General features: G+C 41.2%; 1 protein-coding gene across 1 annotated transcript; it reads left to right on the plus strand.

The window, feature by feature from the left end:
- Positions 1-409: 409 nt before the first annotated feature.
- UPK3A (uroplakin 3A) lies at positions 410-6,886 on the plus strand. The gene is made up of 6 exons (XM_088537358.1): positions 410-498; positions 1,330-1,485; positions 4,129-4,408; positions 5,510-5,592; positions 6,048-6,180; positions 6,747-6,886. The coding sequence occupies exons 1-6, from the start codon at positions 444-446 to the stop codon at positions 6,832-6,834; spliced, it is 795 nt and encodes a 264-aa protein (XP_088393484.1). The 5' UTR covers positions 410-443; the 3' UTR covers positions 6,835-6,886.
- The last annotated feature ends 10,276 nt before the right edge of the window (positions 6,887-17,162 follow it).

Here is a 17,162-nt window from a genome sequence, read left to right on the forward strand (position 1 = left end):
GCATTGCAGGATTTAAATATTCAGTCCCAAATTTTCCCTACATGTGAGATTTCCAAAGTGGTTTCCAATAGAAGAAGGTACACAAGGAGATGGCACAAGGACAACCTTCAGTAATACCTGGGGAAAGAAGTCCTCTTTATAGCCATAACATTACTGAGAGCTGGACTGGTGTCCAGTACTGAGTGAAAATGGAAGCTCCACCACCCTCCTCCACCACCTGGGAGCTGATAAGAGAGTGGGGCTTGGTGTTACCTGAGCAGGAGGGAGGAGAAGCAGAGAGGGAGGTGCTGAGGACTGGGGCAGGTGCTAACCCCAGGGAGTCTGTAGAAGGGTGTAGCTCTGCTTGGCTTCAGTATAGGAGGGTACGTAGGAGCTTGTAGCAGGGGCTGTCTCCCACCACTGTTTTTTCTCTTTTCTGTGCTAGGTTTTGGTTGGGCTCAAGCATGAAGGGCAATTGGGTTGGATTAGCCTTTTGCTTCCTTGGGCAGCTATATGCAGGTAAGTGCTATCTATCTGTGATTGCTTTCTCCTTCTATTTTTTTGTAGTTCTTCTCCTTGTACTTCTTTTTTGGTTTCTTTTGTTTCTCTTGTTTCTTTTTGCAAGGCACTGCTGTTTTAGGACCTGTGCTGAGAAGGGTGTTTAGGTCTGCAAAGATCTGCTGTGTCTTGTTGAAAGCTCGTTAAAGAGCCTCTGCAGCACATTGGTCAGGAAGGAGGAAGAACTTCATCATCTCTTTTTCTTCTAGTTGTTAGTTAAACTTCCCAGGCATCTGCAGATGAGGCAAGGGAATGGAGAAACAAAACTCTCTTTCAATGCCATTTTCTCTCACTAGTGCCTCTCCCCGACAGTCTTCCTTTCTGTAAGATCTGTTGTTTCTGGTCTGTAAGTCTTTAAAACACTACTAAGAGTTCCTGTAGCTTAAGGATTTTAAAAATAATTGCACCGCTTCTGGTGCTGATGTTGGGCAGTTTAGGAGGTCGTTGTGTACGTGGGACTCTAACGACAGAGGCTCAAGTCTCTCATCTGATGAGGCTTTGCCTTTCTCCACCTCTGGTGATGTGACTAATGTGCTTGCTGCTTTCCTGAGGAGAAGCAATGTCTCCTACCTCCTTTTCCAAATGTTTGAGTTCCCCATTTTGCGTCACAACAAACCCACCACCTCTCAAGCTTCCACAGGACAGGTATGTTGCTTGCCCGACGGCCGCATTTCATACCTTGCTCTTCAATTTTAGTGTTTCTTGTTGCGATGCCTACCCTCCCTTTAGAGTCAGAGCTTGCAGAAGGAGAGGTGAAAGACTCATGCATTTTTTGGTAACTTTATCTTCTAGATCAGAGCCTGAGACCTCAGCTTGCAGACCCTCAGCTTGCCACCAGCAACCCCACCCTTACTACAGTTGCTCTAGAGAAACCTTTCTGTATGTTTGATAGCTCCCTAAGTCCAAATAAATCTTACAGCGTCTACTTGTATGCAATGATGGAGTCAGGTAAGTATCCACCATTATTTCCTCTCCAGAGCATTATGCAGCTTCTAATGCAGTTCTTCCAAATTTGATGGGTCCATGTCTGAATGGGTGAGAAGACAAAATATGTAGCTGCAAACTGCATGCAAGCTGAGCATTTGCCTCAACTTGTTCTAAAGTCTTATAAAGTAACTAGTATTTCAGTAGAGCTGACTAGAAAAGAACAAGCAGGAGTGCTGTGTTAGCTAACTCCCTGTAGATGTGGAGCACCACCAACAGCTTTAAGCAGCCTAGCAAAATCTTGCTAGTGAAGCCAGGTGGTCCACAGTGTGATACCTGATCTTTATCTCAACGTAAATACCTTGCATAAAAGTCTAAATACCACTAAGGAACGCTGATAAGAGAAACTGGGCTTCTCTCATAGAACTGTTTCTCTCATAGGTACTGCTATGTTCTTCTTAGTTAAGCGTGCAGACTTCAAGGGCAGCCAGCATTTGCAAGGACAGAAGTCATACTAGACTTGTACTCAAAGATGCCTGGCCTGTGGATTCATTGAGATAACGAGCTTCCTAACTGCTGGGTAATGACATATTGTTGGCAGTGACGGAGAGCTGCCTTCTCTGTTCCCTGCTATTCTGGCAGGCTGTTTTGAATGCCAGCTACAGCTGCCCCTTAACCTGACAGATATAAATGACATAACAGCTTCAGGGAAGAAGTTATGGTATGCAGCCGCCTTTTCAGAGAGGCATGGAGCAGGGAATTCATGGCAGGAGGAGAGAGAGCAGGCTAACAATAAATTAACAGCAGAGAAAAATGTCTAAAAATTTCACTGCCCTTCTGGAAAAGGTGGGAGGTGCTTCTTGTCATAATGGGAGAAACCATAACCAGATAGGCTGCTAGATACAGCTAACTCAAATGTGAGTGTACTGCCCTCCAAGACACTTTTCTCAAGTGATGTATGCACCTTTGCACATCTGAAATGCTCTACAACAAGAGCACTGGAACTACTCAAAAGGCTACACCGACCTCATATCTAGTTATAACTGCAAATACACAGCTCTGCTGTTTGATGTGTTATGTGCTTAGAAACTGCACCAGCCACCACATTTCTGTGATAAAAGCTTCTTACACGGATGGATCAATCTCTTCTATAGGGTTATATGTGAAGAAACCTCTGCTGCTATTTTTAAAACAAGCAGATGAAAACTTGTTACTTGGAAAATTGGGAGGAATTTTGTTTGGATTTGTCTCAAGTCTGGATAGCAGCATGTTGACTCCCCCTTGGATGTGTCTTGCAGCAGAGAGAGGAAAAGCTTAAGAGAACTTCATTTTCTTAATACATTGTGTTCATCTCTTCTGGAAGAAAAATTTCTCAGTGTAGTATCAAGCTGAGAGTCTAAAAAATCTCAGAGTTAACCTTTATGTCTATTTTGGTTAGTGTCACTATCGGATTCAATATGCTCTTTTTTTTTTTAAAAAAAAAAAAAAAAAAAAAAAACAACCTCTACATTGCTTACACACCAGCACTGAAGTTACTGAAGGGGAGACTAGGACGGGGAATAGATGTAGGTGAGAGTGTAATTTGGAGTAACGAGTCTGTGATTAAAACAGGCCTTTGCTAGTATTCACTTTCTTATTATTGGCTCCTGTTGAGTGGAAGGGCTCAACTAGAGCACTGATTCTAAAGTTGTGTTCCTAAATGGTGCAAGAAACCTTTCCCTTCCAAAACAGTTTTCAGTTTGTATTGCATTGTAATTAAAAGCTTCTCATGACCAAGCAATTGCAGGAAGTCTGCTCCAGGAGCACAGCAAAAATGCTTCCCAACTGAAGTAGTTCCTTCCATAATGCAGCCTTGGAAAAGCCGGTGTTCCTCCACTGTTAACAGCACCAAGCAGCTGCAGGAAGCTCCCAAAACAAACTCTGTCCTGGAGGCCCTCTTTCCTGCAAAGAATCAGACAGGTCTTCCCTGCCCACATTCACCCCCTCAGTAGCTGCAGAGAACAAGGTAGATGTCTGCGCATGGTCAGTGAAAGTAAACATCTAAACCATCCTGCTGACCTTGTGGCAAGGGGCTGTAACTGGGTGAAAAATCATTTCTGTGGCTTTTCCAGAAGTGTGGCAGTCTTACCAGAGCTGGTTCAATACTTTGGACTGTGAGATAAGCAGCCAAAATGAAACTTACCTGTTGCTTCTGACATGGGATTGGTACCTTCCTGGGAGCCATCTGCTGCTCTGAGCAGGAGCTTCTTTAACCATGTAGAAAAGTAGAGATGTGTTGTGAGGTTCTTAGGAAGGCAAGATGAGTTTGAGGAAAGGAGCTGCGTTTTTCAAGCTTTCTTCTTTTTTTAACTACCCTAGGAAGAAATGTAAAAGCTGTGCTCATTTCTTTCTGCCTTGTGTCTTTATGGGCTCACCCACCTCCCCACTCCATCAGAATGTTCTTGGAAAGGAGGAATTTTGGGAGGGTGCTTACTGGAAGGTATTGCTTTGAGAGATGCTGTGGAGTCTTCACAGGGGCAGTGGGATCCCTACTCAACCAAACGAGTAGCAGAGCATTTCTCACTTGGGTATTTTAGGGTAGAAGAGAAAGTCACCAAGTAAATACCAGGTGCATGTGAAGGAACGAACCAGAACTAACAGCTTTGCTCACAAGAGTGTCTCCTGCAGCCATTGCAGGAAGCTCCCTAGTGACTGACCACAGCGGCAAGCCGCTCAACAGCACCTTCCAGCAAATGAGCGGGGGACGGCTTGGACCTTACAAGGCTGCCGTGTTCAGCGTGCCCAACTGTGCGTCGCCCCCAAACCCTGCGGACGCGGCAGACATTAACAAAGTTGCCGATGTCCTGAAACAATACCTCTTCAGAGTGGGAGATGACGGGACCTGCTTGCATGACCCCAACTTCCTAGATGTCTGTAACCCGCCTCTCGCTCCAGACACAACGTACAGGTACAATTCTTATTTCTCTTCCTCTTAAAACACAGTAGAAAGCAACATTCAGTCCGTAATCTTCTTCTGAAATAGTATGATTCAAATCACCAGTCTAGAGCTGAAGTGCTCTACTGAAAAGTACTCCAAGGCTTATCTTGCAATGGAGAACTTTGTCGGGTTAAATTCACGGATCGCGAGGAAGTTCATATGTGAACTGCTGAATCTGTATTTCTGTTGCACGAGGTGACCCAAGGATAGCACCTGATCAGAAACTCATGAGGAAAAGAGTTTGCTTAGGCAATGATGCTGAAATTATTCAGCATGTATTTGGGGTTAAGTGATTCTGACAAAATGACACGGCTTGCTTTATTTTGGTGAGCTTCTGGGGGAGCTCAAGTCCCCCGTGATCCCTACCTCTAGGGAGTCCCTAGTGTGGCTGGAGTGGGGCCAGGTGGGGCCAAGTTGTCTGAGCTCTGTTGTCTGGGGAAGCTGGGGACTCTGAAATGCTTGTTATGCTGCTATCCTCCTTTTAAAAGTCACAGTAAAAAAGGCAATTAAATAGTTATGTCTGTTGGGAAGACCTAATACACTTCTGAAACAGAATGCTATCAGCATAATTTGGCAGAAACTGTCCTGGCTTTTCTACCTCTTCAGGATATTTCTGAAAAGTCAGACCATTATAGAATGGAAACTTGCTTTCTTTGCCAAATCTGATGCTGGTCTGTCTCTCCAGTGCTTTCCTCTAGCAGGGAAAGTGCCAAAGATCTCTGTTGTTGGACGAAATCTTTGACTTCCATATGGAAATCAAAACCACTTGCTGTCCTAAATAATGAATCGCTTTACAGCAGGGAATAGCAAGCTGGGAAAAACTGTTGTTGGAAAGTTATCTGCCTGGCCTCAAGAATGAAGTGCAAACTACACATGACATAGTACAGAAAGCTTTTTCTATGATTAATTATATTCTGTTCTTTATAACGTCTTTGGAAATAGCCAGTTACCTTCAGCTATCTTTGACTCAAGACCAACTAGCTAATACAGGAGCTTACAAAATCCTAGGAAGGAAGTTCAAATTTGAAATAACCATATTTCTCGCTATATATATTTTTTTTTACCTTACAGATTTAAATATACGTTAGTAGATAACACTGATGGTATCATGAAAGACCAGACTCTCTGGTCTGATCCTATCAAAACCAGACGAGGTAAGTTTGGGGTTTGGTTGCGTATTCTGATCACTTGCTCCTGGGGAGCAATGTCTAGTCCTTACTCCCAGTTTGAACAATTTTGTCAGCTTTTCAGTATGAGAACAACAGGATTAAACGTGGAATAATGTTCTGTTTCTTCTATGACCTTCAGAACAATAATTCTTTTAGCATAGTTGGGGTTTGTACATTTTACTAGAGACTTGATGCATACCATGGTATCTTGTTCTTCTGAAACTTGTGTGATATGGGTGCTAGTCCTACTGGGTAGTCTGCTGAGACAATCTCATTCCCTCTAATGCTGGCACTGAGCACTAAACTTGCTTCCTGTAGCTCACCTAAGACTTCAGGTAGAGGCAGAATGATTTTACCTCTCCTAAATCACTAGCCACCTTTTGGTGAAGATGTACTAGTCAAAAATAGATGACAGGAATGTCCTTTTCATGCTTTTCTAGTTAAACTTCCCATGAAAATTGACACCTGGCCTGGTCGAAGGAGTGGAGGCATGATTGTCATTACATCAATCCTGAGTGTTTTTCTGTTCCTTCTGCTTTCTGGCCTCCTCGCTTCTGTGTTCTCTACTGTCAAGTAAGTACTATTAAAACTTCTACTAGAGTAGTATTGCTACATCTTTCAGCATTCATAAAGATCACACACTGCAATAATTAATAACTGCTTGAGTAGAGCAGATTTGCTACCTTTTCTGGAGGAATAAGTTATATAACTAAAGAGGTCTTGCTGATGGTGGTAACCAAACAAGTCTACAAACTGTCTCTAGTCTGTCTGCTGCTCCTAAAAAAATCAATGAGACCTCAGTGATTCCCAAGATGAACTTCTGGTGAACGAACTATAGTTCATTCACCAGAGCTCTGGTGAACTTCTGGGAATGAACTGAATTTCAGAAAGAGAGCATCGGAGCAGCAGAAACCTAAATTTTTTGTCTGGAAATGACGCATGAACTCTGATTACTCAGCTCTGGCAGGGTGCTGGATGAAAGGCATGGAAAGTAGACACTGCCTAGCAAACGATTTTTAAAAAATCTCTGATAGTCTCGATAGTAAATGATTCAAGTAGCAATCGGTCTTTGCAGAGCCTTGTGAAGGTGACCTCCAGTCTCTACTGGAACTAAATAAAACCTTTCACTGCCTAACTAGGGGATTAGAAGATTCTTCTGTGGAGACAAGGCACATGCCTCAGACTGTGCAACAAGGGGAACCGAGACTGCAGGAGAGCTCTGAATGAACAAGCAGCCTGGTTCAAGGCAAGGATGGAGACGCAACAGAATCGCTGCATGTGCTAGACCTACAGGATCATCTCCTCTACTCAACACTGGTTCAAAACAAACTACAGGAAGAGTGCCTGGCATCAAAAGGCACAGATTACTTAGGAAACACCTTTTTCTGAAGTACATGATATTCTGTCTTAACATAATGAATCTTCATTTTTGTTAATTGCCTTGTATGACACACATGAAATACCTAGACTAAAGAAGGAAGCTTCAGGAGACCTTTTCACTTCAGTGGAGTAATCAGAGGTTGTCTAATAGCACTGACATCTGGCTTAGGCTTTGGTGCAGACCTCTCATCTGCAGCTGCATCAGGATTTCACTGACTAACCCTGTCATAAAACTTACTTTATTCCTCCTTGCCCCTAAAAGAAACAAAAAAAGTTCCAATTGTTCTGGAGCACAGCAATTCTGATCTCAAATAGCTTTTGGGGGATGATGGCTAATAAAAGGGCTTCAAAGAAGGCACGTTCTTTCACAACCCTGTATAATAAGGAGGGAGATAATGTTATAGTGGGAAAAACATGAGTATATTCATGCTGTCAGGCTTGGCCAAGCTCCTGGTCTTTGTTCTAAGTGGTTGTGAATGTCTTAGTATCTGGACTTTGGGGCATTTGTGAGCTATATTTCTTCCTTCATTTCAGGATTGTGACTGATGGTTAGAAATAAATCTTGGCCTCACATAAAAGCTATGTACTGCATTTTTTCATTGATGTAGATTCACCTACACTGATTTGTCTGCCCAAAAAGCTTATGAGGAAGACTGAATTTCAAAGCTTTACCTCTTGATTGTGTAAAAGCAACTACTCTACTGTATTTACCTGAACAAATTTGATGCATTTAACATTATCCGCATCCCTGCTATAACCTGATGGCTGAATGTAAGGATAACATAGAAAATCTCCTTAGAAACTTTGATTTACAACATCTAGAAAAAATATGACTATTAGATGGATTTTCCTCCATCCACTGATTGCTGGTTTCTAATGATCTTCCAGTGAGTTGAAGAAAACTGGGGGGCTACTACTCTGATGAGAGGGCAATGTATTGTTTTCTGATATCTAATTCAAAAGGACTTCACCATATCAGTCTTCCTGCAATAAGCCATACTCTTTCTGGGATAAGGATCCTAATCCCTACTTTTATAAATGGTACACAGTACTTAGAAAACTGAAAATGGATGCAGCACTTCTAGTAGAATGTTACACTACTTCCTTACTGATTGCACAATCTTGGCTCAAGTTTCCTTCCATCAGATACCTGTAACCAGGGAATTACAGAAATCAATACCCAAGTAATTCTATTGGTGCACCAATATGTCACTTGTCCTCTTTTATTTTTAGATTTGTAATGTTTTTCAACCAAAAGGAGCATTATCCATCATGAGGTGAGAAAGGATTGACAGTCTTACAAATCTGTGGTGTTGTTATCTTCCCTGAATGTCCAGGCAATGACAACTAAAATCATCACCTCATCACCGTGTACAGGAAAACTGTGGGATTATGCCAAAGGCAATGCTGAGTGCAACAGAAGTGGTCCTCTTGTTTTCTAATTCAGTCCTTTCTAACACATAAATCAACAGTCATCCCACCCTGTACCAAGAATGGAATATGCCTCTGTGTGTTTGTTCTTTCTTTTTGCCATTAAATACAAAGGCACATTAAACCACAGTTAAACTGAGTTAGCACTGCGCAGTCTTCTCTAAGAAAGGAGCAGATACCATAGGAACAGTGACTGTCTTACATCTCCTGGAGCCACAAGCAGATGACTAGAGCACTGACAGGGTCTTGTCCTCAGGTTACGCTCACTGAACAGCATGTGAGAGACGACTGAACATGACATGAGAAATGGCTGGACGCAACAGATGTGAGAAGCTGACAAAAGTTACAGATAAGGCTGTAATGGATGGCTGTGTTTCACATGTGGTTAAAGAGGAAGCTATATGATAAATGGCAGAACTTCACAGCTATTGGGATGGCAGTGTTGGGGACTTTTAGGGGTGAAGACTCTTACAAAGTCAACAGTGTGCACATAAGCATCTCAGCAAAACCCCATCAGGCAAAGATTACTTGGAAAACAATATCAGAAATAACAAATCTGGGGACAGATGTAGCAAAACAGACCACTAGGGAAAAAATAATTAGAGGCTTGTTGTTTACTTAGGAGGAGACTGCGGTGAAGAAAGGGATGGTCGAGAAACATGAAGAAGTCCAGTAAGATATGCAAATACTGTAACTGGGACAGTCTCACAAAGAGGAATGTGCTAGAGCAGGACAATAAACTAAACCTGTTTCTCTGATCGTATCACACACATCAAGCTTGCTTCTACGGGTAGGAGAGCTATGGTGACTACTCTGTTTGCAAGGGACACCCAGGACCGATGCATCAGCCTGCGAGTTTTCACTGTGTAGGTGCCTCTTCTGGGCCTGATAACATCAGCACTGTCCTAACAGACTTGCAGGTCAGATCATGATTTCCCTGGGTCAGAAGGGATAGTACATATATATATAGAGAGTATATACTACAGTGCATATATATATATGTTTGTTGTGTTCTTTGAGTTGCATGATTAATAGTCTTCTTGCTGTTCAAGCTGTAATAGACATGAATCTCTGCATAATTTCTCTAATGTACAAATCTACTTTAGGGAAGAATTCAAGACGGTCTTGTGTATAGATACTTGAGATCTTTTTAAAATGGGTACTAGGAACTAAAAGCTGATGGGTGTTAACTCTCAAGTGGGAACAAAAATTTGTGAAAACACAGAAGTTTTCAAGAATTTCAGCACTTGATTAAGCAATCATGTGTTTAATGATGATCATCTTGGAGGTACTGTACTAGCCAAATGAAATGAAAACAATGTTGCTCTGTTTAACTCGTTTAGAAGCCTTAACCTCTTAAAAACTTTTATGCTACTACTGACAGCAGGAAAACAAGGGCATTTTGTTTCTTTCTCTAGCACGTGCACACACACACACACACACACACAAGAAGGTGTATCCACCCACTGTAGAAAACTAAAAGAAAATACAGCTCCCATTGCATTAGGGATGAGATTTTCATGGAAGACAAAACACAATTTCACATTCAGGAAATGTGATTTTTTTTTAAACTGTGTGATACTAATGAGTCAGAAAGTGGTTTTAATTGCTGGAAGTAGAATATAGTGAAGAGAGAATTTTTACTTAAAAACTGATCAGCTGCCACAATCAGTTTTTATTTAGAATAAATTTTCATTTAGAAACTTAAAGTTACTGAAAACAGTTGAAACTGAAACAAGACTTTAAATATTACCAATAGTGATTAAAATGTTTTTCCTTTAAATCTTAATTCAAATACAAGTTTATGATTTTTTCCCCTTTAAGATCTCTTACTTTGTATGGGATGGGAAGAATGTTTCTGCCCAGTTGGAACTGCTGAGAGATTTGCTGTGAGATTCACAGCCTAATTCCAAACATAGTGTACATAGCCTATATGACTCTTTCTTATGATAAATGTCTTTAAACCAGATATTTAAAATGAATTGATGGCAGAGTGATAGGAGAGCTCCATTTAAGTGGATAATCTAACATGCTGTAGATGAACTTATCTAAAAAAATAACTCAGAAGCACAGGTACTGATTCAGGGTTACGTTTAAAAGTCAAAATAAATGTTTCCTAACATGATAAAAAGTACTGATAATTCTAACCCAAATTTGATTCCCCAAACTCTTTCCTCTGAACAACAGCAAACTGAATCCTGAGTAGGGCTCAGGATAAAGCCAGGAATACATCAAAAAACATTAAACAATCTTGCTAATTATTTACTCAAAGCACTTTAAAATAAATCACACATCAGGTTTATATGTGTACTGTTAATTAAGATCTCATCATGAATAATAATTTCTGTAAAGAAGTGTAGACGGATCTCAGTAAAGAAGTCTTTGGGCAATGCTAGATTGGGACATGCAACTGTCATAAAGGGAGGATAGAGCTGCTGCTCAGCAGGACCTCAACAGACTGTAAAAACCAGCTGGTAGGAGTCTCAAAGTTCAGCAAAGGCAAATCTCAAATCTTGTGCCTGGGATGGAATAATCCCATGCTACCACACAGCCTGACACCAACGGACTAGAAAGCACTTTGGCAATAAATAAATAAATAAATAAATAAATAAATAAATAAATAAATAAAATGGACTGCCCATGGACAACACAATGAACAAGAGTCAGTAGGGCGTCTCTGAGGCAAAGACAGTCACTCACAGCCGAGCGGCCTGCATTAGTAGGAGGCACCCAGCAGGTCGAGCGAAGTGTTTCTCCCATGTATGGCATCTGTGGAAACATGCCTGGAGTCCTATGCCCAATTTTGGACTCCTCGCTATGGGAAGAAACAGAAGCAAGCCCAGCAGAGGTCCATCAAAGTGGTCATGGCCTGCAGCTCATGATGCACAAGGCGTACGCAGAGAACTGCAATTTTTTCAGTGTCAAAATGAGAAGGCTGAGTGGAAATCCTATTGCTGTCTTCAGCTTCCTAATGGGAGAGTATTGCAAAGGCAGCGTCAGACTTTTCTTGGAGGTGCATAGTGTTAGGACAAGTAGCAACAGACACAAATTACAGCACAGGAAACTCACTCAATAGAAAGAAAAGCTTTTTCTCTATGAGGTGTGTCAAACACTGGTATAGGTGCCCAGAAAAGTTGTGGATACTCCACCCTTGGAAGTATTCAAAACTTCACTGGCACAAGCCCATCAGCAACACCACATAGTTGGTCTGGCTTTGAAAAGGATTTAGACAAGATGATCTCAAGAGATTTTTTCCGACCTAAATTTTTCTATTTTTACGTGCTCATTTACATTAATCAGGAACCATGTACGTAAAAAAAAATACAGAAATAAACTTCTGCTTGTGAGTGCACAATTATACAGCTAAAATTAAATATGGTACAAATAAGAGTACATTAGCTAATAATAGAGTTATCATGCAAATGGTGAGCAATGGGTGTGCAAATGATCATCATCGCCAACACATGGCATGTTACTCTTCTCCAAAGACCATCTGACAAGCCTCAGCTGCAGGGCATTTTGCCAAGCATTGCTTGCATTTTACAAAACATTTTTGTGAAGAATTCAGCACAGAAGAGAGTCTTTTTATCTGCCTGATTGCAGAGTTTTGAGTTCCCAGAATTATTAAGATACATACAGCAAAGAAGACTGAACTTGTACCTTTGCTCTTATTTGTACTGTGCAACATTGAGGAGACCCTGCCTTGTACAAAACCTCATGATGATATATCTTCTACAAACACGGAGCAAGCCTGATCTGGGTGCAGGATGGCGTAATGTTGCTTCACTGGGTAGCAGAAAAAAAAAAAAAAAAAAAAAAAAAAAGTTCTCCACGACTGAAAACCTTCAAATTCTATACCTGGAGATGAGCGTGATTTTGGCAAACTGCTGTGCTTCTATATGGCAGGTGGTTTGTACTGAACTCGTGCATGGGGGAAGCAAAACACATTCAGGATCCTTCACCTCAGGATGAAAAAAAAAAAATCTGCTTGAAGGTTACATTTGTATCCTTGTTTCCTGAAGCCCATATGTTCCTTTTCAATCCCTCCACTTTGGGGGTGGGGAAATCTGGGGCACTGCATATGCCTAGCACATTCCCAGGGTCATGCACCATTCTCTAGGAGGAATATTTACGTCATTATTTTCCCCAGGCTTATCTATGCACCAAATGAATCATCTACGACCGACCTGGCACGTATTGTTTTGATTACAGTGCTGCCCTGGCAGGCATCCCGTGCCTCCCAGATTCAATCCTAGAAACAGTGGATTGCGGGAGAGGTTTAAAACTGCTTCTGAACTGTCGGGCAATGGGTAGCCAGCATCAGTTTAATTAAAAAAAAATTAAAATACATTTAGATGAACAAGGTAAAACTCTGCGAGTTTTAAAACGTAAATCTTTTTGCTAGTGGTTATCTAGTTCAGTTTGGTAAAACTTCAGCTGAATGTATGCATCAGCTTCATACATTACCTGTCCTAAGCTTTTTCATGTGGAGCAGAAACATGTATTTTCTGTACATACTTATATTAGGTCATCTGAAAACATATATCAGGTTAAAAGTCTATCTTACGGTTTCTTTCTGGCAGAATATTCCTCATCACTGCTTCACAAAATGGCTGCTCGTGGTAGGAGTGGGACGGGAGGTGTCTTCTTCTGGGGTTTGGGATAAAAACTAAATCCATAGATACTGCCTGAAGAAGTGGGGATGAATTTGACCCTGCGGGCCCCAGAGAGGCTCAGAGAGGCTACAGAGATCCCATATTGCTGGGGAGGAGGGGGCTACAGCGGCAAGGCAGTGTGGCTGCAGCATGAGAGGAAAATGGCTCCTCTGCATCACTGCTGCGACAGCCTGGATGTGCGCAGCGGTTCCCTGGCAGGCAATGCAGGAATCATAGAATGCTTAAGGTTGGAAGAGACCTCTAGAGGTCATCTAGTCCAACTCCCCTGTACACGCAGGGTCACCTAGAGCATGTGGCACAGGACTGCGTCCAAGCGGGTTTTGAAAATCTCCAGAGAAGGAGACTCCACAACCTCTCTGGGCAGCCTGTTCCAGAGCTCTGTCACCCTCACTGTTAAAAAAATTTTCCTTAGGTTCATGTGGAACTTCTGGTGCTTCAGTTTGTGGCCATTACTTCTAGTTCTGTCAGTGGCCAGCACCATCCTCCTCACTGCCTCCCTTGAGGTACTTATAGACACTGATCAGATCCCCTCTCACCCTTCTCTTCTCCAGGCTGAATAAAGAGAGGACACTCAAATACAACTGATTCCCACCAGGATGATACCAGCGCTGGGAGCTCAGGCGCACATTTATTTTTTAGCTAGGTCTAGCCTTCTTTTTTGACCTGGGTCAGCTGAAGGCACAAGGCGAACACCATCATGCCACCCCCTCCAACAGCTCTTTAACTTCTTGGGCACTTCCAGCCAAATCTGAGCAAAGCGCAGAGACCTCAAAAATTATTACACACCCACTTAATTACTGGTAATGTCAGCAGCTGGGCAGGGAGACTCCCTTCACCCCTCTGTTGGGAAGGCAGGCAGGAGCTTATGCCTTCCCCTCAGAAAGCAAGGGACTGGCAGAAAACATAAAACTGGCTTTAAATCAGTGAAAGCTAGTCCCTGGAAAGCTACCAGTCCTCAGGAGGTCAGATTTCATCAGCTCTGCTAATTGAGATGGAGTTTATTGCAAATTATTTAAGGACGTTTTTATCATGTTCTCATTCTATGAATCTTCCCAGAGCATTTATTAGACTTCAGGGCGCATCAACAGCTCCCTGGGCAGCCGTGGCAACTTGTTGCCTAAGCAAAGCCTGTGGCCCGAGGGAGGCAGAGATGGCAGCTGCTCTCACCTGTGGTCTCTGCACTATGCATCGGAGCAAGATGGCTTTTGCCAGGTGGAGGTGTCCCGGCTGGAAAGGCTTTAGGTGTGTAGCACCTGTCAGCATGGCTTTACCACTCAGCAGCCACTCTTTCCCCATCATGCTAGCTTAAGGGCTGAAGTTACGCTTGGGGCTGTTTGTAAGTAGTGGTCTTGTCTCTCTCAGGAGCTAAATGGTTTCCTCCCTCTGCAGTCACTCAGCTTAAATGTCTTGGGGGAAAATGAGAGAGGAAAGAAGAGATAAGGGCAAATAGTCTGGTAAACCTGGGGTTGTAGTGTATGCTGAAGGCATAAGGGCAGAGAGTGGGATTTTTTGAACAAGCAAAGTAGATTTGTGTTTTGTGGGGTTGCTAAGATAGGCAGCAAAGTGACCTAGGGTGAAGGGAGGCAAAAAATAAGGGGAAACGGCTAGTTGTTGGTATATAAATTTAAGGCAGTCCAGCCATACTCAAGAGGTAGATTCAGTCTCTTCCACTAACAGAGTTGCCATGATAATCAGGACAAATCCTGTTGACAAAATTTTTAGTATGTCATTAGTGTCAAATGTGCGTCAAATTCTTTAGTACTTCATTATCTGGATCCAAAGTCTGAGAATCCAGCTCCAATTTGGAGAAATGCTTAACTCTGCTAGCTACCACTGAAGTCAGCAAGATTGTGCCTTGAATGTTTAAGTACTGTTAAATACAAAACAGTATGAGAAAACAGATTCCAGACATCGTAAACTAGGCACCCAAGTTAAGAACTGTTATTTTACTTGTACTGTGTTTTCTCTCCCATCATTCAAATAGGGATAAGACCTCCTTTTCAACTCGCAGGATGTTTAGAAATAAATTGCAAAGCATTTTACTAAAGAGAACATTTTGAAACAAGTAGCCTCATATTGAGAGATGGCTCCGAGAATGTGCAACATTCTGCAATCTAAGCACAAAGGATGGACATTTGACAAGCAAGAGAGAAAAAAAAACGTAGGAAGCACCATTCATCCTGTGTACTAAAAACTGTAGATGGGGTGGGGGTGGGGAGGAGTATGCATTCCTATAACATAGCATAATAATGTGAACCTCCAAGTGAGCGAATCAGGGATGTACAGGCAGCATTTACTTTTGCATTTCCTCACTTTTAAATATTTGATCTTGAACCTTACTGTAACATTCCTGTAATAGCTTTGTATGAGTTATTTAAATATATTTGCATATATTAACATAGAAAGCTTGAGATATGTTTTCTCCAAGTAATAACTTGCAACCTGCAATTTTTTTCAGCTCTCAGTTAAATCTCTTATTCAGCTTACTTTCAGTCACTTAAAAGACATTATCCTATATGTAATAATCATTAATGTATTTACATAGTGCTTTCATTCCAAAGCATTTAATTTCAAGTTTTAGATAATAATTGCTACCTCCACCAGTGAAACTCAGCTTCTGTAGGATGGATTATAACTGCTTTATAATAACACTGCTCAAATATAGAACTGGACTGTTAAACCCAAGGGACCCTTTCTAAACATATTCATTATATTCCCAAATAAAACCATGGAACAATTTAAACACACAGAGAAAGTATCTAACTAAAATTACTAGAGAAAGTTAAACAGAAGTTAACGATACAAAATGTCACTTAGTCAAACTCCAAACATTAACCCTTACATAATTTCTCAGTTAAATTTCATGAAAGGATAGAGGAGTTTTTCGTGCAATTTAATGCAGTACAGGCAACAGAAAGGATCTTATCTACTTAATTACAAACATCAAATCCTACATATGCTAACCGCTTCTTTACAGTCTCTTGCCCAAATACGAATTTCTGTAGCTTGTGCAGTGTGCCAAGAACACAACTTGCAACAGGAGAGCTGCTTAGCGAATTTGATTTTTAACAGTGTGCACTACTCATCAGAGTTTTTTTTTTTCAGGAGACACATCTGGGATGCCTGTCTTCAGAAATATTCTTTATAAATATTAACCAGACAAATATTTGTGATGTGTATATCCTTATGTAGTCTAGTGTAGCAATAGGGAAGGTTTTTTTGTTTGTTTCCAGAGATGTTTTAGTTTGCCAGTTTGCTGTTTAGTCTTTAACAGAAGTTAAAGAGTGAACTATAAAGAGCAATGAGTTTGTGTACTGAAAATCCTGAAAAGCTTTTCATCACAGTGATGATTCACCTTGAGTCACCAAGTCAAATCTTAGCGTTTTGCATAGGTGTAATAAAATGCCACTGCACAGGGTTTCTTTCTCTGGCATCTCAGGGCAGTGCAAGTTGTTTATTCTATCTAGTAGGTGAGGAGACACAGAGTGAAAATGAACAATGAGCCTGAACAAGATTTAAATCTTGCGATATTCCTGTTACTCTAACCTTTTAACTCTCCTATCTTTCTGAAAAACAATCAAATAATACTAATTATAATAGGAATAATGCCTAGGTGAAACTACCTGGAGGCATTTGGATTTTCTCATAAGAAATGTCTTTCAGTCTGGGACACATTGTAAGGGCCAGAGGGGCAGGTAAATTTGATATTTAGTATTTTTTCATCTATACTGCTAAAAAAGTCCCCGTAAGGAGAAGCCACTGTAGCAGGAGAGGGTAGCCATTTATTAAAAAAACAGGCTCTGTAAAAGAAATACCTACAAACTAACTAATACTTTTTATAATTCAGATTCCATTAATACAATTAATCTAACTCTATTTATTTTGTTTCCTATTAGAAGATTGAGTTGACAATACCATGATTTTTGCTAGCAAAAATGTAGATTATGGAGCTTTTTATGCCTCATTTAGTTAAAGAGTTAATTAAAGAGACTTAGAGAGAGTTAATGAACGAATACCCTGAGCAGAAATTTTATGCTGTAGTATTCAAGCAAGATATTAAAAGTAGCT

Source organism: Tinamus guttatus, unplaced genomic scaffold (assembly GCF_059628265.1).
Source record: "Tinamus guttatus ecotype Peru unplaced genomic scaffold, ASM5962826v1 Tinamus_guttatus_pri_ptg000749l, whole genome shotgun sequence".
Classification (NCBI taxonomy): Eukaryota; Metazoa; Chordata; class Aves; order Tinamiformes; family Tinamidae; genus Tinamus; species Tinamus guttatus.

Bases quoted from the DNA above. Each gene is read 5' to 3' on its own strand.
- UPK3A (XM_088537358.1), top strand. From the start codon at position 444: ATGAAGGGCAATTGGGTTGGATTAGCCTTTTGCTTCCTTGGGCAGCTA. The intron at 1,486-4,128 runs GTAAGTATCCAC...TGTCTCCTGCAG, and splicing joins GTATGCAATGATGGAGTCAG to CCATTGCAGGAAGCTCCCTA. The intron at 6,181-6,746 runs GTAAGTACTATT...CTGCCTAACTAG, and splicing joins TCTGTGTTCTCTACTGTCAA to GGGATTAGAAGATTCTTCTG.